The 27356-nt window shown below is 39.3% G+C and overlaps 1 protein-coding gene across 2 annotated transcripts in view; it reads left to right on the top strand.

Moving 5' to 3' along the window:
- The first annotated feature begins 312 nt into the window (after positions 1–312).
- The window catches only part of GTF2B (general transcription factor IIB), a 38128-nt gene continuing 11084 nt past the window's right edge, over positions 313–27356 (top strand). The window contains exons 1-3 of one of the 2 annotated variants that reach the window (XM_003892157.2): positions 313–462; positions 4526–4632; positions 27204–27337. In XM_003892157.2, the coding sequence (XP_003892206.1) occupies positions 446–462; positions 4526–4632; positions 27204–27337 (258 nt within the window). In that variant the 5' untranslated portion in view covers positions 313–445. Of the gene's footprint in view, positions 463–2101; positions 4415–4525; positions 4633–27203; positions 27338–27356 lie in introns of those variants that run through there. The other variant, XM_017944365.2, reaches the window with a different exon arrangement.

The following is a 27356-nucleotide window of genomic DNA, read 5'->3' as shown; positions in this document are numbered from 1 at the left end:
CCTGAAGCCGGGTGGGGTACTGGGGCCGGGGGGTGGCGGTGAGAAGGTGGGAGAGGAAGGGGTGGTTAGACTTTTAGGGATGCAGGCTTTGGCACCACTACGAAGCCAGGGTTTTCTTCGTGTTTTAACTCTGTCAGATTGAGAGTAGCTCTGTTGTAGCCCCTTTGCAGGGTTCCCATGAGACTCTTCCTAGGCAGTTACGTTGACTCGCTTAGCAACATAGCAAATTACAGAAACGGAGTAAGAACGTAAGAAATCTCAAAGCGCGTGACGTATGGGATCTCACTGCTCTTGGCCCTTCTCCCGACCCGTAGCCCCGCTCTGTTACGACAGCGTGGGTGAGTCGTCTATAAAAACTCATCTCTGCGCGTCTCTTCGCCACACTCGCTTCCTGTTTTCGGCGGATCTGTTGTGGCTTGTTGCGGGCACCGCAGTGGCCCTGAAGATGGCGTCTACCAGCCGGTTAGTATGTCCGGCCGAGCCCGGCGAGCTGAGGGGCGGGCGGGAGCGCCGCGGGCTTTCAGGCGGCCTCCGGGCAGCCTAGTCGGACTAAGCACCGAGGGGTATGGGAGAGAAGCGGCGGGACTGGCCGACCGGCCGGGACAAAGGCACTTCCAGACGGCAGGACTGTCAGGGTGTCGGAGGGGTTACCCAGCTGTTGACGTTATTGCTTCGGAGTCTTATGTCGTCTTCTCATGTAGACATCACCCTTTGTGGGTCCTGGTGGGCTTCTGTGTCCCCAGCCCTTGTCCTCGTCTTTTCCGAATATTTCAACCTCCCTTTATTTTCTTCTCCTTCTACCTCCGCCCCTCCCCCAGCTTGTTGTTTTCGTCTACGGCCCAAACAACCCGAGGTCCGTAATTTCTCCTTTTCAAAGGAACGGGAAATAGTTGGTTCCGGGTCCCTATCGATCTGACAGCTAGGAAGTTGGGAACGTCAGCATTGGTAAGCCAGATGGAACCAGGTTACCATCACAGCGGGCCTCGAAAGTGGAAGTTAGAGCCATCGGAAGAGTTGATTAGTTCCATGCTAAAGGATTTGTTTACAAATATCGTTGCCTGTGTCCTTCTGAAGAAAATCTTGCATAAGAAATTTAGTTACGTGTACTGGGAGGTTGCTCTTCAGTATATATTTAAAAATGCAATGTACTCATATCTACAGGAAATGCATGCAGTACCCTCAGAGACAGCCTTTAATCTTGTGACCTGAAAAATGCTTGCAGACCCTAATTATATCTCTCATTACCACTATGAGGTAGATATTAGTATTTTTGCGTAAGTGTAAACTGAGTCATGCCAATGTTGATTTTTCCAAGGATAGTGTTAGAGTGTAGAGTGTAAGATAACCTGTTTCTTGTTATCCACACCTGGCCTTTGGTTAACTAATGCTGTGTTAAAAGTATCAAATTAATTCTACAGGTTCTGGAACTCTGGCACCATTTTTCTGACCCTATCAGTTGTGGAATTGGTTAATTTCACAGTGAAAGCCATTTTTACAAAATAGCCTTTTCTGGTAACTGCCAAGACTTACATTTTATGGTTAGAAAAAAAGAATTTGGGGTGGGAGGCGCTTTAGCTAATGTACTGTTTGAACAGAACTCATAAAGCCAGTGACACTCTTGTTTACTGATTCTGATTCTTGGATTGGATGCTCAGTCATTCTATCTGGGTGGTGGTCTGTCAGGTGAGGCCTCCTTGTAGGTAAATGGAAAACTTTGGCTCCCCAAATCACTCAAATACGACTTAAATTCTGTCATGGCTTTTTAAGTCTGAATTTTTTTCTAGATATGTGCAATTTATGTATCATGGCAGTTATTGCTTAAGTTTTTCTATCAGTGACAAAGTTAAATGTAGAATTTTTTATTTTTTGGAACAGGCCTGGGCTGAAGTGCAAGTGGCACAATCATGGCTCACTGCAGCCATGACCTCCCCAGTTCAGGTGATCCTCCCACCTCAGCCTCCTGAGTAGCTGGGACCATAGGTGCACACTAATTTTTTTAGTGTGCCTGGCTAATTTTTTTATTTTTTAATTTTATTACTTTTTATTTTTGTAGAGACGAGGCCTAGTTACATTGCCCAGGCTGGGCCCGAACTCCTGGGCCCAAACAGTCCTCCGACTTTGGCCTGCCAAAGTGCTGTGGTAACAGGTATGAGCCACTATGCCCAGCCTAAATATATTATTTCTATCTTTTGCATGTTTTTCTCTCAGGAAGATGTATTGTTACTAGGCCGTGAAACTGGCTGGTGACCTCACAGAAGAATACAAATATTTTGAGTTCAAATGTAAGCTTCGCCACTTACTAGTTCCATGACTTCAGGCAAATCATTCTGTGAGCATAATCTTTTAAAATGGGAAATAGGCCTTTCTTGCAGGATTGCTGTGGAGATTGACAATAATAAATGTGTAACACCAGCAATACAGTGCATACCCAATAAATGATAGCTCTAAAATGGGGTTTGGGATTATCTGGTACTTTAGATGTTTTAATGTCAGTGGTGGTGGTTTCCCTATTCCTCCCCATTGTTTCTGTCTGTTACCACCTGCGCCACCCCATTTGTATGGTTCCTCTTTTGTATTGTGGGTAATTTGGTTAAAAGTTTACTAATTTAGCATACTTTTATTTTGATAGGTAACACATACAAATGGTCCAAAAGCAAAATTGCAATAGACTAAAACCATGAAAAGTAGTCTCTCAAGTCTCCCCAGATCAGCCATAGTTACTAGTCTTTTGGTGTTTTCCTCGTGCTTATGATTTAACAAGTGTATACAAATAGTTCTAACCTCTCTTCTCCCCAAAAGTGACCTAATTTAAACTCCATTCACTACCTTGCTTTTACCTTTTTTAAATGACATTAGCACGCAGATTTTAAAAGTGGGCAGCTCAGTCACAAAGTGAGCACATACATAGCTACTACCCAGGTAAGGAAATCAGATACCACTAGCACTAGCTAAGACACTAGCAAAGTCTCTGTCCTCAGTCATTCCCCCTCCCTTGAGAAAACCGCATCCTGATTTCTAACACCATCAATTTGTTTTGCCTGCTTTGAAGTTGGCATAAATGGCATATGTATTCTGCTGTCTAGCTTCTGTCAGTGTTTTGAGGTTCATCCATGTTACAGTGTATGGCTAGTTCATACTTTTCAGCTTTGTATAGATTTTCTACCTTACTCTTCACTCTTCATATCTTTCAGATGTTTCTGTATCATTACATGAACTAGAGTTTTCTGTCTACTTTTTAATAGTGCAGAGTGTTAGTTCTTAGTACTGTGTTTAACATGGCCTCCTCTTTTACTAATTTGTAATTAGTATTACTCTGCTAACATTTTCCTTTATTTCAACATAGTTTTTCGTAATTGATAACAACTGTTTAATTTTATTTGTCATAATATATTAAAATACTTTCCTTAGAGGAATTTATGGAGTAATCACAAATATGAAGTAATACTTACCCCTGCGTTTTCCCAATGAGAAGATTCAAGACATGTTCTGGTTAAGCTGACTAGATAAATTTGGAGGGGAATAGGGATTATTTTATCAGTTTTCCTGTAGATATCATCATCTAAGTTGAGAGTTAACCTTCTGAATGGTATTTGCTAACATGAGAAACTTTACCCCAAACCACAAATAACTATTTACATACTATAAGAACAGTTGATTTTTGTCTTTTACGTGCATCTGATGTCCATAACCTAACCATTTATTGTATTATTTCAAACGATTTTTAAAAGGGCCTTATTTGCAGTGCTACCAAGCATTTATGATTGGGAGGTCATACCCCCTGAAATAATGATCAAATATTTGTTGCTTTTACAGCTGATTCTGTCAGATCATTTATGATTAATGTGTAAAAAAAAGATGAACGTGTCTTCTGCAAACTGCTTTGTTGTTCAAAATAAGATAAATTGAGCTAATTATTAATATCACAGATAAATTTACAAGTAGCTTTTGAAACAATTCCTTGAATGATAAAAAATTCAGTAACTGAATTCTGGACTAAAGGAAATCATCAAGTCTTAAGTTCAGCAGAGCAACTTCTACCACCCCTCATTTCTATACTTACTGGGTTCAGTGTACTATTTAAATCTGTTACTAAAGTAGTTAACAAGTAGAAAAATACAGAGAGAAATTGTTCTCTGACTAGACAAATAAGTGGCAAAGAGCACAAACTGGATGGTAATGTAAATGCTGCAGGTTATTATGGTAGCTAGTCATTACAACACTAACCAGCATTTAAAAAAATCTTAGTAGACTACATATTAAGAGAAGAAACTAATTATTTTCTATTTATGTTTTGAAAGCCTTCCACAGTAAAATAAGAATTCCAGTGGAAACTACTTGCCAGTTACTAGCTAGAATTTAAAGTAACCTAACTGGGATGTTTACTTTGAAAATCTAGCTCACACGTGTTATAATCGTATGTATTGAAGAATGTTCACAATCTTTGTCTTCCCCATCCCCCGTCCCAGGAGATTACTGTGATACATGTTGATTGGGAAGATGTAAAAATACAACTTTTTTCTTTTAGTTTGGATGCTCTTCCAAGAGTCACATGTCCAAACCATCCAGATGCGATTTTAGTGGAGGACTACAGAGCCGGTGATATGATCTGTCCTGAATGTGGCTTGGTTGTAGGTGAGTTGTTATTATGGTTTTAATTTAAATTACTGTTTAGGAGGCCAAGCACCGCGGCTCATGCCTGTAATTCCAGCACTTTGGGAGGCCGAGGCGGGAGGATCACCTGAGGTCAGGAGTTTGAGACCAGCCTGACCAACATGGAGAAACCACATCTCTACTGAAAATACAAAAACTAGCTGGGCATGATGGTGGGTGCCTGTAATCCCAACAACTCGGGAGGCTGAGGCAAGAGAATGGCTTAAACCCGGGAGGCAGAGGTTGCAGTGAGCCGAGATCGCATTGCACGCCAGCTGGGGCAACAGAGCGAGACTCCATCTCAAAAAAAAAAAAAAAAAAAAAAAAAAAAACTTGTTTAGAGTTCTTCACTTTTGCATAGTTTCCAAACTGTCATTTAATGAACACATTTTGACTTTCTTCCCCAACAAATAATTTATTGCCAAAAAAAAAAAAAATTAGGAAACAGAAATGAGTAAAGTTGTTTAGAAACATATTTTATTGTATATCCAAATTTATGTTTTTATAATGTCAGGTGGGAGCTAATCCAGAAGAAATGAAAAGGCCACAGTAATTTCCTAAGTCCTTCGTCTGAAATACTTGGTGGAGGACTGGGGAGATGGGCTGACACTCATGCATATTAAATAATCAAACTTTTGTGACTTTTTTATATGTTGAGAAGTAGATAAACATGATTTTTGAGTCTCACCGAAAGCCTTTTAGTCCAAAAAAAAAAGATTTATTATAACTTTTATATGGAATCATTTATTGATGAATGTCTAGTATAAAATTACTGTCAAAAATACCACTTAAAATTTCACCTTGTTCCTACTTGCGCACTAATCTAGATATGCAGCAGAACTTTAGATTGCAGATAGTCTGTTCAAAAACTATTCTTGTGGTGGCGTTGCAGCATCTGAGAATCGGGGTAATATTTAGCAGTTTGAATTACTTAAGAATGAAAACTCTAGAAGGATTGTGGGCAGTATAACAGAAGCATTAGTAGTGGCATACTGTGGAATTGTCTTACTTGGTCCGAGAAGGCTGTTTGCCTCAGACCTACAGTGGGAGTTTTAAAGTATAGAGTTGCTAATAGGGATTGAGAATCATTTGCTACTGTATGCAGCTGAGTAAGGAATAGCCAATACATTTACTATATACTAGGTACTATTCTAAATGATTTACATATTCACTCAGTTTATCCTCACAACAAACTTGTGAGGTGAGTACTAACATTATCTTCACTTTACAGATGAGGAAACTGATGTTTAGGTAGTCTAGAAGATTGACTCCATTGTCTGCATGGGAGGCAGATTTCTATCTTGTATTGCCTTTCATAATAATAAAATTTTAATCTGGGGTCATCAAAGTACAACCCATCACCTGTCTTTATATGGCCTATTTGCTAATATGGCTTTTACATTTTTAAATGGTTGAAAAAAATCATTATTTTGGGACATGTGAAAATACAAATTTCAGTATCTATAAAGTTTTTCTTCGTTTGTTTTTTGAGATGGAGTTTTGTTCTTGTTGCCGAGGCTGGAGTGCAATGGCGCAATCTTGGTTCACCACAACCTCTGCCTCCCGGGTTCAAGTGATTCTCCTGCCTCAGCCTCCCAAGTAGCTGGGATTACAGGCATGTGCCACCGTGCCCAGCAAATTTTGTATTTTATTTTTTTAGTAGAGACGGGGTTTCTCCATGTTGGTCAGGCTGGTCTTGAACTTCTGACTTCAGGTGATCCGATCACCTCGGCTTCCCAAAGTGCTGGGGTTACAGGCGTGAGCCATTTCGCCTGGCCAAAGTTTTTTTTTTTTTGATATGGAGTTTCGCTGTTGTTGCCCTCTTGTTGCCCAGGCTGGAGTGCAGTGGTGCGATCTCAGCTCACCGCAGCCTCTGCCTTCCAGGTTCTAGTGATTCTCCTGCCTGAGCCTCTTGAATAGCTGGGATTACAGGCGCCCACTACTATACCCGGCTGACTTTTTGTATTTTTAGCAGAGACAGGGTTTCAGCATGTTGGCCAGGCTAGTCTTGAACTCCTGACCTCAGGTGATCCATTGGCCTCGGCTTCCCAAAGTGCAGGGATTACAGGTGTAAGCCACCACGCCTGGCCTGTTACCTATAAAGTTTTATTGGTATATAGCAACACTCAGTTGTTTACATAGTGTATGTGGCTCTTTTCATATTACAACAGCAGAGCTTAGTAGCTGCAACAGAAACCGTATGTGCAGCTCTCATCACTTGTTCTGCTGCTCAGCATACTAATTGCATTGATGCAGTTATAACTCAGCAACATGTTGATCGCCACATATGTTGCCATACTGCACTGTTTTATTTATTTATTTTTATTACCATTACATATCCATCACACCAAAACAAGAAAAGTTAACTTTGAATGTCATGCTTTTAAGGCCTGGTGGAGTGTGGATTATTTTGCTACTGAATTAGATGGCAAAACAGTTGTGTTTATTACACAATGATACTATAGCTGTGTTAAAAGAATACAGTAAGCGTGGACATTACTATACTGAGCACTCATTAGAATATTTCTAACTCAGGAAAACAATGGTCAGAAGATAATGTAAAATAGAATATCTTAACACAACATAATTTTTTCACAAAAATAAAAGAATGAAACTGCGGCTGCAACTGAAGTTTCTAAGTGGCTTATTTCTTGGCCAAGCAAGGACAGCCATTTACCAATGATAATTAATTCATATTTGATTGCAAGAGCTGAATATATGTGTCCAGAGAAAATAAATTTATTTAAGGCTGTTAGCATCTCACCAAGAACAGTTGCTTGAAGAGTTGAGGACAGTGGAGCAACATCAGTAGTCAGTTAAAAGTCAAGGCAAATTATCTCAGGTATTTTTCTTTGGCTCTTGATGACTAGATTGATGTTATTGGTACTTTTCAGTTGTTTATTCAAGAAATCAGTGCTGGGCCGGGCGCAGTAGATTACACCTGTAATCCCAACACTTTTGGAGGCTGAGGGGGCTGGATCATGAGGTCAGGAGTTCAAAACCAGCCTGGCCAAGGTGGTGAAACTCTGTCTCTACTAAAAATACAAAAATTAGCCTGGCATGGTGGTGGGCATCTGTAATCCCAGCTACTGGGGAGGCTAAGGCAGAGAATTACTTGAACCCGGGAGGCGGAGTTTGCATTGAGCCGATATTGCACCACTGCACTCCAGCCTGGGTGATAGAGTGAGACTCTGTCTTAAAAAAAAAAAAAAAAAAAGTCAGTGTTGAGCTTGTCAGAAGAACTAGCTCCAATGGGTTGTCTACATGGAGCAGCTATAGGAGAAAATAGCTTCAAAGCAGTTGCGAAAGTGTTAATTCAGTATAACCTGAAGTGGACTCTGCTAAAATTTATTATAACTGATAAGGGTAAAAATATATGTGGAGCAGAAGACTTAGTGGGACAGATTTGCCAAGATTGAAAATGTAAGGTGTTTAAACAGCCTGTTTATTGTATTATTATTCAGCAGTACTTTGTTAGAGAAGACTTTAATCTACCTGGTGTTACTGAACCAGTAATTGTGAACAATGAACTTCATTCACTCTTGTGGACATAACTATCAATATCAGTTCTGTGACTTTTTTTTTTTTTGAGACAGATTCTCACTCTTTTTCAGGCTGGAGTGCAGTGGTGTGATCATGACTCACTTCAGCCTCAACTCCTGGGCTCAAGCAGGACCTTGGCTAATTTTTTTTTTTTTTTTTGGTAGAGATAGGGTCTCACAGTGTTGCCCAGGCTCGTCTTGAACCCTGGCCTCAAGTGATCCTCTTGTCTTGGCCTCCCAAAGTGCTGGGATTATAGGTGTGAGCTATCATGCTCGGCCAGTTTTGTGACATTTTTTGTTAGAAATAAAAGCTGAATATTTCTAACAAAATATTGTTAGGGTGACTTGTCTGAATGACACACTAATTTGGTGATTTAGCAGTAGTAAAGTTTTGTTGTGATTTTTCTGAACTCAGGGGCCAAGAGTAAGATTTTTCTGAATCAGTACTGCCTTCAGCTACTGCTATTGAACACTGGATGGTTTTGAAAATTAGCTTTTGCTGCAAACTTGCTAATACTTCTTAATGAATTCATCATAAAGTTACAAGGCAAAATACTGCTTTTCTGTGAAACATAAACTGCGGTAAAGTCAATTTCACAAGTTAACGTTTGAATCATAAGTAATGTCAAATTGCTTTTATATACTTTATATACTTCCAGTGCTGTCAGAAGTTAAAATAGGATATTCATTACCACATAGATTTGCAGCAGATATATTTTCCAGGCTTAAGCTATATTTTCAGCGGTGTTTTTCAGACCTGAATGCAAATGCAAAGGAAATTTTCATATTTCAAAATTTGTTTTCATTGCACAGTTAAGGGGGTTCCATCTAACCTTCAATTGGTAGTGACTAATCTGCAGGGTAACAGTATGTAGGCCATTATCAGGAGAAGAATGTGATACAATTCTATAAATGCCTTCCAAGCAGTAAATATGCTCAATTAAAATCATACGCTTGTGGATTAATATTGGTATTTGGCAGTACTTATCTATGTGAAAAGAAAGTGAAATATATAAAATCTTGTCAGTACAACATCATTGACACATGAACATTTGTCATTCATTTTGATGATAGAGAACATTAACTTTGAACTCCAGTTAAGTGAAATGTTATCCCCCAAAAAGAGAATTTTATTCTTCTCATTAGTAGACATGTATTACAGTAAATTACCTAATTATTATATTTTAAATTTCAACAATAAAAAATAGTGGATTTTTTTCTTATTTTATATAAGTACCTACTTAATATCCTTAATTTTGCCTCTTGACCCACAAAGCCTAAAATGTTTACTGTGTCACCCTTTACAGAAAATGTTTGCTTAACCCTTCAGTTAAATGAGAGCCTTCCAATTCTTCCACAATGTTAAGATCAGACTGATAATGTGTACGAGTGAGACAGACAAAACTGAAGATAATTTCAGCTTCTTAGCTCTCCTAACCTCTGTAGCTTTTTTTTTTTTGGAGTGAGAGTCTTCCTCTATCCCCCAGGCTGGAGTGCAGTGGCACGATGTCTGCTCACTGCAGCTTCTGCCTCCGGGGTTCAGGCGATTCTTGTGCTTCAGCCTACTGAGTACCTGGGATTACAGGCGTGCACCACCACACCCATGTGTATTTTTAGTAGAGACAGGGTTTCACCATGTTGTCCAGGCTAGTTTTAAACTCCTGGCCTCAAGTGATCCAGCTGCCTCAACCTCCCAACATTCTTGAGTTTACAGGTGTGCGCTATGGCGCCTGGCCCATTTTTAAATAACGTAAAAGTATCCCATTATATTTTCAGCCTTCCCACCAGCCTCACTTCCGCTTTAACCAGAAAGACAGTTGAGATTAATCAGCCAGAAAAGGAAGATACAATTCACAGGACTTGTATGCTTTCTTGTGCTTGGAATTCCTAATTTTTGCTTGTACTTTTCTGCTGTATCAAACCAAAGGAAGTTAATTTTGTTTTTGCTTTTATTGATTTATTCATATCAAACACCATGTTAAATCTTGAGGTCTGAAAAAAATATCCAATGAAACTTACTTTCTGTGATATATGACAGTATTTCTTTTTGATACTGATTCTTCTGACATAAAATATAACCAACACTTATTTTAAAATACGGTAGGCTTATTCATAGATTAATGAGTTAAATGTGTAATATATCGTGTAAGTGAAGAATCCATTCCATTACCAAACAAGGACAAGTGTAGAAGAGTCTAGTAGCAAAGTTCTGTTTTGCTGAGACTATCATCAAGCAAATTAAGTTGGAAATACCTAAATTGAACATAACACTGCATTAGTATAAATTAATATGACATACATGCCTGTATATATTAATGTCATATATCAATAGTGAATTTAGATTGCATTAAAATCGTGTGTCACTTGATGAGGATACGTTCTGAGAAATGCATTGTTAGATGATTTCATCATGTGAACATCATAGATGGTACTTAATAAAACCTAGATGGTATAGCCTACAACACACCTAGACGACATAGTATATAGCCTATCACTTCTAAGCTACAAATCTGTACAGTGTTATCGTACTGAGTACTGTAGGCAGTTTTAACTCAGAGGTAAGTATGTATCTTTTTCTGTTTTTTAAATACATATCTAGTATTTATTGTTCTGACTTCTGGAGCTTTCGGCCAAACTCTTATTCTAGTATATGGTGCTTTTAACATCCGGTTCAATGTAGGCTTTGTGGGGCATGTCTGACCAATTGTACCTTCACTTACTAGTTCTTTTTTTTTTTTTTTTGAAGATAGCATCTTGCTCTGTCACCCAGGCTAGAGTGCAGTGGCATGAGCTCAGCTCACTGCAACTTCCACCTCCCAGGGTCAAGTGATTCTCATGCCTCAGCCACTCGAGTAGCTGGGATTAAGAGTGTGCACCACCACTCCCAGCTAATTTTTGTTGTTTTGGTAAAGACGGGGTTTCCCCATGTTGGCCAGGCTGGTCTCAAACTCCTAGCTTCAAAGAGATACCCCAGCCTTGGCCTCCCAAAGTACTGGGTTTACAGGTGCGAGCCACTGCGCCAGGCCCCACTTACTACATTTTTGTAGGTACTCAGGTACATTAACTTACCCAGTTTACCTATGAAAAGTGGGAGAAAGCTAGTATCCTTTCATCCCATTGTTCTGCGAGTTGTCAGGGTGCATACAGACCCTGCCATATATGTGAATGTGTTCAGCTCTGTCTTATATATCGAACATAGAAAAGGTACAATGAAAAGATGGTATTATAATCTTAAGGGACCACCATTGTGTATATAGTCCATTCTAAGCCAAAATGTTATGCAACATGTGACTGTATGTGTAATTGAATTTGCATCAGCTCACTGGTTTAAAGGCATTTGCTCTTTATTGCCAGCTCAGTTCAGCCTTTGCCTCTTACACTAAGAAAATGGGGAAGAAATCAAGCTGGGCAAATATTCTATAGCCCACTAAGGGATAGCATTTGTGACTTTTTTCTTATTTAAAATACTGGTTTTCATGGGAATTTGAATCCAGACATCAAGTGTTTCCTAATAAATTATCTTGGCATATATGATTTGATTATGCTTGCCATAAAATTTTTTACATTGTCTGAAATGTTTTAGATTAAACTATATTAATTTAATAAACATTTTCTGAATTGTTTTTGGACAGTCCCTTTTTTCTTTTCTTTTTCTTTTTATTTTTTATTTTTTTGAGATGGAGTCTCGCTCTGTCGCCCAGGCTGGTGTGCAGTGGCACAATCTCTGCTCACTGCAACCTCCACCTCCCGGGTTCAAGTGATTGTCCTGCTTCAGCCTCCAGAGTAGCGGGATTTAGGGGAGGCACGCCACCATCGCCTATTGATATTTTATTTTTAGTAGAGACGGGAGCCACCCATGTTGGCCAGGCTGGTCTCAACTCCTGACCTCAAGCCTCGGCCCCTCACACACCTCCCCAAAGTGCTGGGATTACAGGTGTGAGTCACTACACTCAGCTGGACAGTCCTATATTTAATTAATGTTTAATTTGTGCTTTAAAATTAGGACAGCCCATTGTCACTAATTCCTCTTTAATAGCAAACTGAAGAGTAGATATGGCCCAAGTTTCATATTCAGAGCCGTATGTCACCCCCTCATCTGAGTTAGCAACTAAGAGAGCCCTTTACTATCACTTTTTTTTTTTTTTTTAAGACAGAGTCTCACTCTCGCCCAGGCTGGAGTGCAGAGGCTCACTGCAGCCTCCACCTCCCAGGTTCAAGCAATTCTCATGCCTCAGCCTCCCGAGGAGCTGGGACCACAGGCACCTGCCACCACACCTGGCTAATTTTTTGTATTTTTAGTAGAGACGGGTTTCACCATGTCTGCTGAGCTTGTCTTGAATGCCTAACCTCTGGTGATCCGCCCACCTTGGCCTCCCAAAGTGCTGGGATTACAGGCGTGAGCCACCGTACCCGACCACTATCACCTTTTTTAATGAAATAATTCATAATACCAGAAGTATATTTATGTTATAAGTTTATATCTTATACCTTATACCTTTTTTCCTGCCTCTAATAACATTTATCTCATTGTCTCTCAAACCGTCACCTCATTCTTCTTGAGGCCGACCCACCACCAATCTCAAAACAAGGGCAAGTGTTTTTGATTTTTCTTAAAGTAACGCAATACTTCAGGAACCAATTTTTGTTTCATTTACAGTTACATTACGAACTACCTCAAAACTTAGTGGCTTACAACAGCCATTTTATTTTGCTCATGATTTTATGAGTCAGTAATTTGGGAAGGACTTATCTGGGCAGTTGGCATTGGCTGGACCTGTAAGATCTGCTTCTTTGATAACTTCTTCACTTGCATTTCTGGTTCCTCTGTGCTACTTGACCTCCGCACATAAATCTGTCATCCTCCAGGGCTTCTCCGTAGTTGTCTCACAGTAGTCATATTTTATACTACATGGTAGCTGGCTTCTAAGAGAAGTACCTCAAGAGCAAGTGTTCTGAGAAAGTGGAAGCTAGACATGGGTGGTAGGTAAGGGTTATGCCTGGAACTGGCACAGGATCGTTTCAGTATTCTGTTCGTCATGGCCATGATAGGACTCACCTGAGTTGAAGGGCGTAGAGAAATAGGCTGTACCTAAACGTGATAGTGACAAGGTCACATTGCAGAACAACATGTGGATGGGAGATATTGTTGCCATCGTTGGAAAATACAAATTGTCACACATTTGCTGTCTGTTGATAATGTTTTCCCCCAGTATTTAAATAGCTGTATAGTATTTAGTGTCCTTTAAAACTTGTTTCCATTTTTTGTAGCTGTAGTTAATGATATTTTTAATGCTATTTAACATGTGATAGTTGTTTAATTGGTTCTCTTTTATTTGAATTACAAGATTTTTATTTGAAACATGAAGTGTTATGATTTGGTATTAGCTGCCCATTTCATCATTGATCCTTAAGATACTGGTAGTGACTCTAAAACGACCAATTTTTATTTTTTATTTTATTTTTGAGACCAGGTCTCACTCTGTTACCCAGGCTGGAGTGCACTGGAGTCCTCTCGACTCACTGCAACCTCCACCTCCCTGGTTGAAACGATCCTCTCACCTTAGCCTGCTGAGTAGCTGGGACTATAGGCACACGGCACCACACCTGGCTAATTTTTGTATTTTTTGTAGAGACAAGGTTTAGCCATGTTGCCCATGCTGGTCTTGAACTTTTGGCCTTACACAGTCTACCTGCCTCAGCCTCCCAAAATGTCCACGTCCAACCTGGGCCAATTCTTAAAGCAAAGTTTTGTTGTTCCTACTATGAAACTGGTTTTTGTTTTGTTTTGTTTTTGAGACCGAGTCTTGCTATGTCACCCAGGCTAGAGGGCAGTGGCTTTATCTTGGCTCACTGCAACCTCTGTCTCCTGGGTTCCAGTGATTCTCCTGCCTCAGCCTTCTGAGTAGTGGGATTACAGGTGACCACCACCACGCCTGACTAATTTTTGTATTTTTAGTAGAGATGGGGTTTCGCCATATTGGCCAGGCTGTTCTCAAACTCCTGACCTCAAATGATCCACCTGCCTCAGCTTCTCAGAGTGCTGGGATTACAGGCATGAACCACTGTGTCCAGCTGAAGCTGTTTGTTCTAACAGCACTTTTTTGTGGGGTTTTTTCCCCAGATGCCAATTGTACGATTATGTCGTTTTAAAAGTTGAACACTAGGTGGCAGTATTATTATATTTAGATAATCAGTTTGTTCATAAATTTGACCTTGTACATTTCCCATAAATTTATTTTTATAACCAGTAAAGTATTAGCTTAGTAACCTGCCATAATTGCTATTAAAACATAAAATTGGTCTATCATGACTTCTGTAAGTTATTTCACAATGAGGAGTTGTTTGAAACTAGTAGTAGTATTTCTAGTTAAAGAAAAAAAAATGTACCATTTAAATCTAAATTATTTGATTGTGTACCATTTAAATCTAAATTATTTGATTGTATGTAAAAACAATGTAACGAAGATACTGGAAAATAGTTTAAGTGTATTTGAAAGAGAAAAATGAGTCCATTTGACCTCTCCCTTCTACTAAACTCATTCTGCATGTTGTTTATACCAGTGAATCTGAAATATGAATGTATAAATGTGCATTAAGAGTCAGCTGGGGAATGTGCTTAAAATGATTCTGGGCTCCATTTGCAGACATTCTAATGTAGGTCATACATTGGTAACATATTGAGGAACACAAATCTGTACTATTTACAATTTACCACATTCTTTTAGATTTCCTGTACGTTTAGATTTTTTATCTTCATATTTTCCATGTCTTCACACCTAGACTGCGAACTCCTGGGGGCATATATTTTATAATTGTGTGTCTCCATTGCTGCTAGTATAGCTAGAAGTTACTGTCTCTAGAATTGAGGGTTGGCTTTACTAATTGATAAGCCGTGTAACTATAGTTGAGTGACATAATTTGTTCAAGCTTAATTTGTTTCATCTGTAAAGTAAATCTTTTTTTCTTCCCCCATGGAAGACAGATACCATACATCTCAGAATTGCTGAGTCAAATGAAATAATATGTGAAATACATAGTGTAATTTTAGTATAAGATTTCACTGATACATATTGTGGAGATACAAGTGCTTTTTTTTGAGGCAGGGTCTCACTCTGTTGTCCAGGCTAGTGGCATGATTATGGTTCACCGCAACCTTTACCTCTCAGGCTCAGGTATCCTCCTGCCTCAGTTTCACAAGTAGCTGTGGCCACAGGCTCATACCACCACCCCCAGCTACTTTTTAAAAAAATTATTAACATTTGTAGAGGTAGCATCTCCCTGTGTCGCCCAGGCTGATCTCGAACTCCTGGGCTCAAGCAGTCCTCCTGCCCCAGACTCCCCACAGTGCTAGAATTACAGGCATGAGCCACTGTGCTCAGCTTCCCCCCCGCCCTTTTTTTTTTTAACCTTGTAGAAAAAGAGGGTGATTCTAAGTCTGAGATGCCACATTTCATAGCATGTCAGTTGCAACAAATGTTTGAGTGACTGCTGTGGGTCTGGTATATTTAATGCTCCAGTTATAGTATGTTAAAGATTATTGGGTAACCGTCTTTCAATTAGCATTAACAGTGTTTTCCAAAGGGAAAATTAGGTTTGGTTTAATATGGCCAAGTTTTAAAAATAAGCATATTTGTATTCACTTACAAGTTATTTCTTTGGCATCCCTTGTAAGCCTTTAGACACAGCCTTCTTGCCTAATTTACAGCTTTTAATTTGGGTGCAATTTTTCTCTTAAGCATCAGAAAATTACCCATTAAGTACTTGAGTAGCAGACTGCCCTTTGAGCTGGTTTGTTTCCATTTTACAGAAGGGGAAACTGAGACTCAGATTGCTTAGGTAATTAGCTCAAGATTCCCATCTTATAAGCAACAGAGCCACATAAATCCAGGTCTGTGGGACTTAAAAACCTTTTTTAACATATGTCTCTGTTAATCACTGTGCTGGTTGGTTACTGAGAGTGATGGAAGGTGAGAATGCTGTGAGCAAACCCTGGAGCAACTCTTTGGATAGTGTATGAAAGAGAGTAGGGTAACCTAATATGGGATCCTGCAGTTAAAGCTACATTACAGATCTTCCAACTATGGTGACATCCTGAAGATAGTACTGTTGAAATTCGAGTGAAGCACAGTTTTTAAGAATGAGTAAGGATTTATGGAGAGAAAATTATTCCAAGTAAAGGGAAAAAGAAACCTATGCCATAGGATAGAGGCCTGAACAGTAGTAGTATGTGAGTGACCAAATTTATTGTGGCCAAATTTAGGATACACTTTCAACCAATGCATCAGCTCCTCATCTTAGATGCTGCTACTCCTATCGACCTACTTGTATTTGAGGAAAATTGAAATGTAATAAGATATCCAGGGATGGGGCTTACAGTGTATTTTCCTCACTGTTTTCCACTGGTTCACCTTGAACAGTTTTCTTTAGGGTCTAAACATCAGGGGCAAAGTAGGCTTTTATGGGCTGGTCTGGGAAATAAACTGTGATATGCTTTGTTTCTAGGAGATAATTCATGTTGAGTTCCTACTCAATTTATGGCAGCATAAACTGTGAGAGACTGGTGATTTAGAGACTTGCTATATTATTAATAGTATTTCTTTACGAAGTCAGCATTCTCTTCAAACTTGAATGCTGTCATTCAAGCTGACCATTTCTTAGTCAACATTCTCTTCAAACTTGTCTAATGTAAGATTTCAGTAAGAATGTGTAGTGACCCTGGACTAAAAAGTAGGATTATTTGACATGTCATGAGAAGGAATCGTAGAAAGGATTAAATGACCACGGAAAGTGTGGAAGCTAGTGATACATTTCATCATCAACATTAGACTTACTGTTTACAGCATGTTGACTTAAAATAGTTTTCCAAAGTACCTTGGATTTTTTTTTTTTTTTTTTTGCTTTAAACGTAAAAATATTTGATGCTTAGAGTTTGTCCACCTTGAATAATAATACGTTCAGATTCTTGAACTTCTAGACTTAACCAGCACGTTTGACAGCATTTGTAGTTTTTAAACTAAATGAACCTGTGAAGACAAGTAATTTGGGGTTATTCTGAGACTTCTACTTCTGAATTCTTTACTACAGGTTGTATGCCACAGTGATTAAGATTAGTTTCCAGGAAGACAGCAGAAAGAATTGAAATTCTGGGAAATTCCTCTTCGTGTTCCTGTTCTTAAAAATTTCTTTATGAGGAGCTGGGGGCTTGTGCTGTAATCCTGATAACTCAGGAGGCTGATGCAGGAGGATCACTTGGGGCCAGGAGTTCAAGACCAGCCTAGGCAATGTAGCCAGACCGTGTCTGTAAAAAAAGAAATATTTTTTTTAGTTAGCTGTGTGTGATGGCGCAAGCCTGTAGTCTTACCTGCTTGAGGGAATTAGTTCCCCCAAGTAGCTAGTGAGAATCGCTTGAGCCCAGGAGTTTGAGGCTGCAGTGATATGAGTGTGCCACTGCACTCTAGCCTGGGTGACAGATCAAGACTCCACCTCCAAAAAATAAAACAAAATTTTAAATTCCTTTATTAAATTATAAAAATAAGAAGCAAAAACACTCCTAAGAGTCTAGGTCAGGCTAGAAAATCAGACCCTCCTCAGTATTTGCTTCCTGGCTGCTTTTGGTGTGTTGCAGTTTCCCCTGCACGAAAAGTCCTTCTAGTTTTCACGTTGTACTATGAAATACCTTTGGTTGGACTTCCAATTGCTTGCATGGTAAAGAGGATAAATGTCTGTTTAATTTGTCTTTCTTTGTGGTTTGCTTCAGAATATGAGGCAGAGTACCTTGATTTTTCTGGGCATTCTTTCTCACTTCTCCTCTCCCCCATCCTCTTATTCATTATAGCTGAGACTGCTGGTTATTTGCCAACGTCCATTTCCCTGTTCTTTCATTAGTAAGAGTCCCTGAGTTTTACATGGGCATGTATGTGGCTGCTCACCTAGACCCTATATCCCAGTTTCTCCTGTAGCTAGGTATGCCATGTGGTTAAGTTCTGACCAGTGGGTTTGTAAGTATTAGAACAGATGTGTACAGCTCTAGATCCTGCCTTAATAAAAGATGTATCCTTACTTTTTCTCCTTCCCAGTGGCTAGAATGTAAACATGATAAAGGAAATTACCAACAGCTGTCCTATGCTACAAAATGCAAGCCATAATAAGGATACATTATCAAAAAGATAGGAGGAGCTTGGGTCATACTAGCCTGGGACTATTAAGTGTGGACTGTTAACATGAGAAACTTCTATCATGTTTAAGTCACTACTATTTATTATTTAATTATAGCAACCCTACCTGTATATCCTTCCTTAAAAACTTCTGGAATCCTGGCCAGATGCGGTGGCTCACCCCTGTCATCCCAGCACTTTGGGAGGCCGAGGCGGGCAGATCACGAGGTCAGGAATTTGGGACCAGCCTGACCAACATGGTGAAACCTTGTCTCTACTGAAAATACAAAAATTAGCCGGGCATTAGCCGGGCGTGGTGGTGTGCGCCTGTAATCCCAGCTACTTGGAAGGCTGAGGCAGGAGAATTGCTTGAACCCAGGAGGTGGAGGTTACAGTGAGCCGAGATAGTGCCACTGCACTCCAGCCTGGGTGACACAGCGAGACTCCGTCTCAAAAAAAAAAAAAACCAAAAAACATGGAATCCTGTGGGAAGTTTCTCTTGTTTGGGTCATCTATTAGTCTGCTAGGGACTGTGCTACTGCCCAGAGAGACTGAGAGTACTGGTGGTAGTGATGTTGGAAGATTTTCTGGATTGGATTGGATTGACAGTTCTTTATTATAGATAGAATGAATAAGCTTAAAAATCAATATGAGGCTTATGAATATAAAACTATAATAAAGAGAAACAGGGATCCTATGGACTTGGCAGAAAACTGTGCCCATAACATAGTTTAATTACTCAGAGAAAGTTACAGAAACCAATGTGATCAATGAGCTAAAGGGTCCATTATTGAAATATTATGGAAGATTTCTATTAAATGTCAGAAAAAAGTAACACAGCACAAGGAGACCAACATGATAAAACTGGTTTTTAGGCGGTAATTGGCAGACTTAACACTCTAAAAAACTAAATCAGTAAAGCAGAGAACAAACCTGAGACACACCCACAGTGTGCAAGACGACAAGATACCTATTAGGTTAGTCAGACAAAGTACCCACTATGGTACTACTTGAAGATCCAGGTGAATAAAGTATTAAAGATAAAAGAGAAAAAAACTTTACATTCCTAGCAGAAGAGCTCAGGGCTACAAATCAAGAATTGTGCACACCACTGGGGATTGCATGCTTTTAATGTTTTAAAAATTATATTAATAGAGACTTGTAACCTACCACTTCCTTTGTTTTTTTTTTTTTTTTTTTTTGTTTGAGACAGAGTTTCACTCTTGTTGCCCAGACTGGAGTACAATGGCACGATCTCGGCTCACTGCAACCTACACCTCCCAGGTTCAAGGGATTTTCCTGCCTCAGGCTCTCAAGTAGCTGGGGTTGCAGGCATGCGGCACCACGCCCGGCTAATTTTGTATTTTTAGTAGAGACCGGGTTTCACCATCTTGGTCAGGCTGGTCTCAAACTCCTGACCTCAGGTGATCCACTCACCTTGGCCTCCCAAAGTGCTGTGATTACAAGCGTGAGCCACTGCACCCGGCCTAAAAAGTTACTTTCAAAGGACCTAAATCATGTTGACAGATTACTTCTCTGTGACAGTTGCTGAAATACAATGAACTTATCCCTAATTCTTCAGTTTGTCATTTGGTACAAAAAGGAAGCCATAGAACAATCTTCTGAGCCAGACGCAATGGCGCATGCCTGTAATCCCAGCACTTTGGGAGACTGAGGTGGGTGGATCACCTGAGGTCTGCAGTTTGAGACCAGCCTGGCCAACGTGGTGAAACCCTGTCTCTACTAAAAATACAAAAAATTAGCCGGGTGTGGTGGTGGATGCCTGTAATCCCGGCTACTCGGGAGGCTGAATTAGGAGAACTGCTTGAACCTGCAAGGCAGAGGTTGCCGCCAGCCAAGATCCAGCCTGGCCAACAAGAGCGAATCTCCATCTCAAAAATAATAATAAATAAAAAGAGCAATCTTTTATACGGATTTGTACATAAATCTCCAAAAATACAGTGCCGAATTATCTTTGTTAATTGTCGCTTGGAACAGCACTAATGACTATTCGCTTAACATTTTTGGTTCTCCTTTAGGGTATATGATGTAATTGTATTTCTCCCCTTTGAAGCATAACCACTTACTTGACTGGCTTTGGCCAGTGGCATGTGAGTAGAAATGTTAGTGTCACTTTTGGTCAGAAGCCATTATGAAGTCTGTGTATAATTTCCCACATTCCCTTCCCCATCCATGGTAACTGGCAATATCTCAGGTGATAAAGATCCTGTCACCTTGAATAAGGATGGTGTAAGAAGCTTTCAGCTATCCCTTTATAGATATGTAATGTGAATAAGAAATAAACCTTCATTTTAAGCCTTTGAGCTGCTTTAAAAATTGTTCCTCCAGTATAACTTGATTTATCCTAACACATAAGTATTAAAGTATAATAAATCTCAAACAATTGTGGTTAGCTTTTTACAACATAAGAAGACGCGGTGGCTGGGCGCGGTGGCTCACAGCTGTAGTCCCAGCACTTTGGGAGGCGAAGGACGGAGAATCGCTTGAACCTGGGAGGCGAAGGTTGCAGTGAGACTAGATCGCACCACTGCACTCCAGCCTGGGTGACTGAGTGAGACTCCGTCTCAAAAATAAATAAATAAATAAATAAATAAATAAATAAATAAGTAAATAAATAAATAAAGACAGTGTGTAAGAAACACAGTGGTCTGGTAGGAAGACAGACATTTAATAAACTCAACACTTACTCCTATTTAAGGTACTTAGGGTAGAATAATGCTTTAATAGACTGTTTCAATTGTATGCATAATGTTGAAATGTTTCAGTTTAAAATGAAGAGCATTGTTTTGAAAGTTTTGACTAGTGCTTTAGATATAAAATATAAATGAAAGTTAAGCATTGGAAATGGAATGTGTTTTTTTTGGAATATGTTTTTTGCCACTGATGGGGTTCTATATCTAGAAGTCAAATTAAATTTAAAAAAATTAATAGTCTATTAAAAGTGACTGAATGTAAGCATATAAAATATAGCAATTAGTGGTTAGAAAATGAGATTTTTAACATAAAAAATCTAGGTCTAGTCTTAAGCATGGCATACATAATACTTTGAAATCTGCAAGAAGACCTTGAGGAAAGAGTATTCCCTTGTTGAAGAAGATAAGAATTGTTCTATGATTCCCAAAATAATATATAGATTTGGTGTCATTTAATTCAAAATCAGTAGTATATTGGTGGGAATGAGTTTTTAATTTTTAATTTATTGAGCTGTAATTGCATACCATAAAACATAGTTTGAATTTTGACTGCATGTACTGGTGTAACCCACACCCTAATCAAGATATAGAGACCGTTTCCCTCACCTTAGAAGTCATTTTGGCAGCCGGGCGTGGTGGCTCGTGCCTGTAATCCCAGCACTTTGGGAGGCCGAGACGGACTGATCACAAGGTCAGGAATTTGAGACCAGCCTGGCCAACACCGTGAAACCCCGTCTCTACTAAAAATACAAAGTTTAGCCAGATGTGAAGGTAGGCGCCTGTAATCCCAGCTACTCGGGAGGCTGAGGCAGGATAATTGCTTGAACCTGGGAGGCAGAGGTTGCAGTGAGTCGAAATTGTGCCACCTCACACCAGCGTGGGTGACAGAGTGAGACTCCAGTTGCGGGGGGAGGGGGGAAAGAAGTCATTTTATGCCACTTGCCTGCCAGTCCCACCCAGCAATAGCCGTGGAACTGATTTCTGTTCTCATAGATTATTTTCCCGTTTTTTCAACTTCACTTGAATGAAATCATACAGTATGAACTTTTTTGTGACTGACATTTTTGGTTTGAAATAATTTCAAAAAAATTTCAAAAAGTTTTGAGATATATTTGTTATTGCATGTGTGAGTAGTTTATTTACTGAAGAATATTCCATTGTGCACATTTTTCTGTTGGTGGGTTGTTTCTAATGGGGCAATACACTCACTCCATCCCTCAGTATCTGTGGGGGACTAGTTCCAGGACCTCCCTTGCATACCAAAATTTGCAGATGCTCTAGTCTCTGATACAAAATGATGTAGTATTTGCCTATGCACATCCTCCCATATACTTTAAATCAGCTCTAGATTACTTCCGTAGCGTAAATGTATGTAAATAGTTGTTTATACTGTGCTCAGAGAATAATAGCAAGAAAAAAATGTCTGTACATGTTCAGTACAGGCGTTTTTTTTCCCCAAATGTTTTCAGTCTGTGGTTGGTTGAATCCGTGGATGCAGAATACACAGATACAGAAGGCCAGCTGTACTTAAGAATGGAATTGCCAGATTGTAAGATAGGTGCCAGAGTGACTAAACCACTTAAAACTGGTGCAAGTGATTTTTGACAAGTATTCTCGGTTTCTTCTTGAAAAATGAGATGGAATTCGTATTCTCTTCAGAATATGGTAAAATGTTTTAGTTAATACCCTTTAGACACCACTCTAATATATGGATTGAGAGCTATACATGTGTGAAATACATAAATACACATATTGGGTGTGTTTACTTTTTTGGATGGGGAACTTGATTAAAAGTGTTAAAGATCACGCTCTAGATGGAGCGAGGAGTTGTGCATATATATGTATTATAGTAGTGTAATTTTTCTTTGATACTATAAATCTTCACATAGACTACAGTGTGTGGTTAAGAAGGAAACTAGTGGAAGTTCGTATGTTTCTTGGTTTCTAGAACATTAAAAGGATATGTGAAGTTTTGTGTATTTGCTAATTAGCTGACTTCTTCCTTTTCAAAAGTTGATTATAGATTATACCCAGGCATGGCTGCCTTGTACCACTTAGCCCTTGAAAAAATTTTGTCTTGCAGCTTTCTTCCAGAGCAACTTTTAAAAATACTACTCCATTGAGATTTTCTTCAAATGAAAATTCTTTATGTATTCTAATTTTTTTCTGAATGGACTTGCCCTATTTCTTGTTACTCATGCACTTAATCTGCTGGACTAGTTGTAGTTGCATGGTATGCTAATTGAGTTATTTTGGAAACTTCATTCCTTATGAATGCTCTTTTGGGTTGTTAAATATAAAAAGAGGGAATGGTTCTTAGCACAAACCACAGATTCTTGAACGAGTCGTTTAGATCATTCCTACGTATGTGGAAAAATTACATCACCACCCAGTGTTGTGTTTTCTATTTATACTATGCTACCTTAAAATAATCCATCTTAAAAAAAATTAAAAATCCATCTTGTCTTTATAAAAACAATATAAAGCAGGCAGCAAATGGAACTCATGGTAAGGTATTTCAGAAAATGCTATGAAATGAAGCATCTTAGCTAACTAATGGTTTATCTTTAGATTTCTAGACAGACTTAAAAGGTGTGGGCATACCTTCTGCCTTTTCACTTATGCCATTGTCTTGATACATTCATATGTGTTAATAAAAATATTGCAAGTTACTGATGACATTTGATGATTTTTTTTTTTTAGCTTAAAATTTAGTAAGTAACTCTGGGTTTGAAGGCCACAGTGATTTTTGTTCTGTGCGTGTTTGTGTTTTTATTTTGCCAAATAGTAAAGTTAGATTGTCTTTTCTGTCTTTGAAAACATAAGTGCATGGGAACACCGTGGTATCACTTTAATTGGTGGATGCTATTAAAGGGACTAAATTCTGTCTAAAAATACTATGCTGGTGCTTATGATAAATTTAGTGAAAAGAGCTTGCCATGAAACAGGCACAATATCTAAATTTTAGGAAAACATATAGGTGCATACATATGAACGAAAAACACAGAGCATATATGAAAATATAGTGGTCGTCACTGGGTATTGGGAATGCAGGTAATTTTTTTTTCTAACATATCTTTTAGTGAGCAAGTATTTTCTAAAAAGGAAGAAAACTTGATCTCTTTAGTGTGATCTCTTTGAGACATGGGTTTGTTGGTGAATAGTACTCACTGCACAGTGGTTTGGTAAGGTTTCAGTGCACAATGACAATTTGATACTTTTAAGTACCTTTTTAAAATCTGTGTAATTCACATTACTTCCTAAGTTTAGTGATGTTTATTATGAGGAAGAGGAAATAGAGAAATCCTTATAATGCCATCCATCTAACGCTTTTCTCCTTGTTTTGGGCCACCTCCTCGATGTGATGTATTAAAATTGCCTTCTGACTTACCGCCCTGCTTCTGCCTGCCTTGCCTGTTCTCATTGCATGCAGGGATGGCAGATGGGAACTCTGCCTCTAATCTCAATCCCTTTGTAATGTGGACACATGGTAGTCCAACTGATAATCCACTTTTACCTCAGCTGTTTAAAGAAAAGTTTTTCTGTTGCGTGCGGTGGCTAACCCCTGTAATATCCCAGCACTTGGGGAGGCCGAGGTGAGTGGATCGCTTGAGCCTAGGGGTTCACGACTAGCCTAGGTAACATGGGCAAAACCCCGTCTCTACAAGACATACAAAAATTAGCCAGGCATTAGTGGTGCATATCTGTAGCTGCTCAGGAGGCTAAGGTGGAAGTATTGCTTGAGCCTGGGAGGCAAAGACTGCAGTGAGCCGAAATTGCACCACTATACTCAAACCTGGGCGAGAGAGCGAGACCCTGTCTGAAAAATAAAAAGAAAGAAAAAAGAAACATTTTGTCAGAGGCTTCAGGAATGAATCATTCTCTTGAGCATTTGCTTACTTTCGACAGGGTCTCACTCACCCAGGCTGGAGTGCAGTGGTGTAATCACGGCTCCCTGCTCCCTGCAGCCTCAACCTCCTGGGCTCAGGTGATCCTCCCACCTCAGCCTCCCTACAGGCATGTGCTACCATGCTCAGCTAATTTGTTTTTGTATTTTTTTGTAGAGACAGGGTTTCACCATGTTGCCCAAGCTGGTCTCGAACTCCTGGGCTCAAGTGATTTTCCTGCCTCAGCCTCCCAAAGTGCTAAGATTACAGGCGTGAACCACCATGCCGGGCCTTTTCTTAAATCTGTCACTAAGATTAAATTACATGATCACTATACTCTGGTTGTTTATGAGCATTTAAATTAATTTTTATATACAAAATTAAAAAGTTAGCATGGTCTAGGTGGAATTCCTTCTGTTTTCTCTGTTCTTTGCTGTCCTCCTGATCAAGTACTTAGCAGAGCACTTGGAAACTTTTAAAGTCTTCTATGGAGATTAATGTTACTGTTTTGTTATTTGGGTTTTTTTTTTTTTTTTTTTTTTTTTTGAGACGGAGTTTTGCTCTTGTTGCCCTCTTGTTGTGAACTCAGCTCACCACAACCTCCGCCTCCTGGGTTCAAGCAATTCTGCCTCAGCCTCCTGAGTAGCTGGGATTACGAGCATGCACCACCACGCCCAGCTATTTTGTATTTTTAGTAGAGACAGGGTTTCTCCATGTTCGTCAGACTGGTCTCGAACTCCCAACCTCAGGTGATCCGCCCGCCTGGACCTCTCAAAGTGCTGGGATTACAGGCATGTGCCACCATGACCAGCTAATTTTGTATTTTTAGTAGAGACAGGGTTTCTCCATCTTGGTCAGGCTGGTCTCGAACTCCTGACCTCAGGTGATCCGCCTGCCTTGGCCTCCCAAAGTGCTGGGATTACAGGTGTGAGCCACTGCGCCTGGCCCGAGATTAATGTTTTAAACTGATGCCTCTCCCTTATCATCCCCACAAAAAAGGAGAAACTCAGAATATATGCTATCTTTCTAATTTTCATAGCAGTAAATAGCGAATATTAAGCACGTAGTACTACTTTTTAAACACTTTACACGCACTATACGTGGGTATTATAATATCTTATTTAATCTTTATAATCTTTAAAATACGAGGTTAAGGAGAATTTTAGAGCTGAGGTAATAAAGACATAGAAATGAAGTAATATTCTAAGGCTAAGCAGCAAAGGGCAGAGTTCACACTCTTGACTATTATATTAATTGACTGTTATTGCTGCAGTAACTGGTTTCTGCCATTTGTTTCTTTCTGCTTGCTGTGTATACACAAAGATGAAATGGTCTGGTTCCTTCCTACTTTCAGCTTCATCACAATTCACTGAAAAAGCTCATGTTTTATAATTGGAGTGTAGAACAGACTCTGGTGTGCATTTCAGTTCTAGCTATGTGATCTTAGGCTAGTTCATCTTATTTGTGAAGTGGCAGTAAAAGTGGTACCTCCCTTGATAAGGCTGTGAAGATTAAGTGAGAACATGTACAAAAGGGCACAATGAGTAGCGTGTCTAAGTGTTCAGTGTTAACTTTTGACTACTCTGAAGGTATTGCCAGACATTGAGATTTCTCACCAAAACAGTAATAATACGGTTTACTTGTGTCTGCTTTTTTTTGACATGATATATTTAGATGCTGCCTCTTGGCTTAAAGAGAAAAGTTTGCCTACCAGACTTTCTTCTTACTGATTCTAGGCTTGAAGTTTATTCTGTATAAATTATTTGGCCACATATATTTTTCATCAAATTGTTACTTTGAAACAGAAGCTTAGGCTTATTTTCTGCAAAGCATTTCCCACCAAAACTTAGTGACGTTTTAATATGAAATTATTTGCATTAATACCATTCTAAAAAATGTTTTCTGTTTTTTTCCCATGCCTGTTGCAAATTTTGTGCAAAATCTGGTTCTTAATCATTATTACATTGTTTGCCTTTGCATCACATATGAATAGCTGTACTTTGCTACTTTTGACATTCTTTTTCTTCCAAGAGTTAGAATATCATAGCATAATGTTTCAAGAGGATTATTGTTAGACTGGCACAATAGTTAAAGGAATGCTTTAGGGCAAATGTCTGAAATGTGATATTTGAGCTAGATCCTAGATGTCCATGTGGAGATTTCCTGGGAATAAAATGGCTTAGTTGGGCATTGGACAGTGTAGTTAAGTAAACCTTATCTTGACAAAATGATTCAGGTATGTGCTTATATTCTTAGGTGACCGGGTTATCGATGTGGGATCTGAATGGCGAACTTTCAGCAATGACAAAGCAACAAAAGATCCATCTCGAGTTGGAGATTCTCAGAATCCTCTTCTGAGTGATGGAGATTTGTCTACCATGATTGGCAAGGTAATAAGTCCATTTGGCA

The sequence above is a fragment of the Papio anubis genome, chromosome 1 (genome assembly GCF_008728515.1).
Source record: "Papio anubis isolate 15944 chromosome 1, Panubis1.0, whole genome shotgun sequence".
NCBI classification, from domain to species: Eukaryota; Metazoa; Chordata; class Mammalia; order Primates; family Cercopithecidae; genus Papio; species Papio anubis.
Note: the sequence above shows the minus strand (reverse complement) of the source record. Positions and strands in the feature narration are given on the sequence as shown.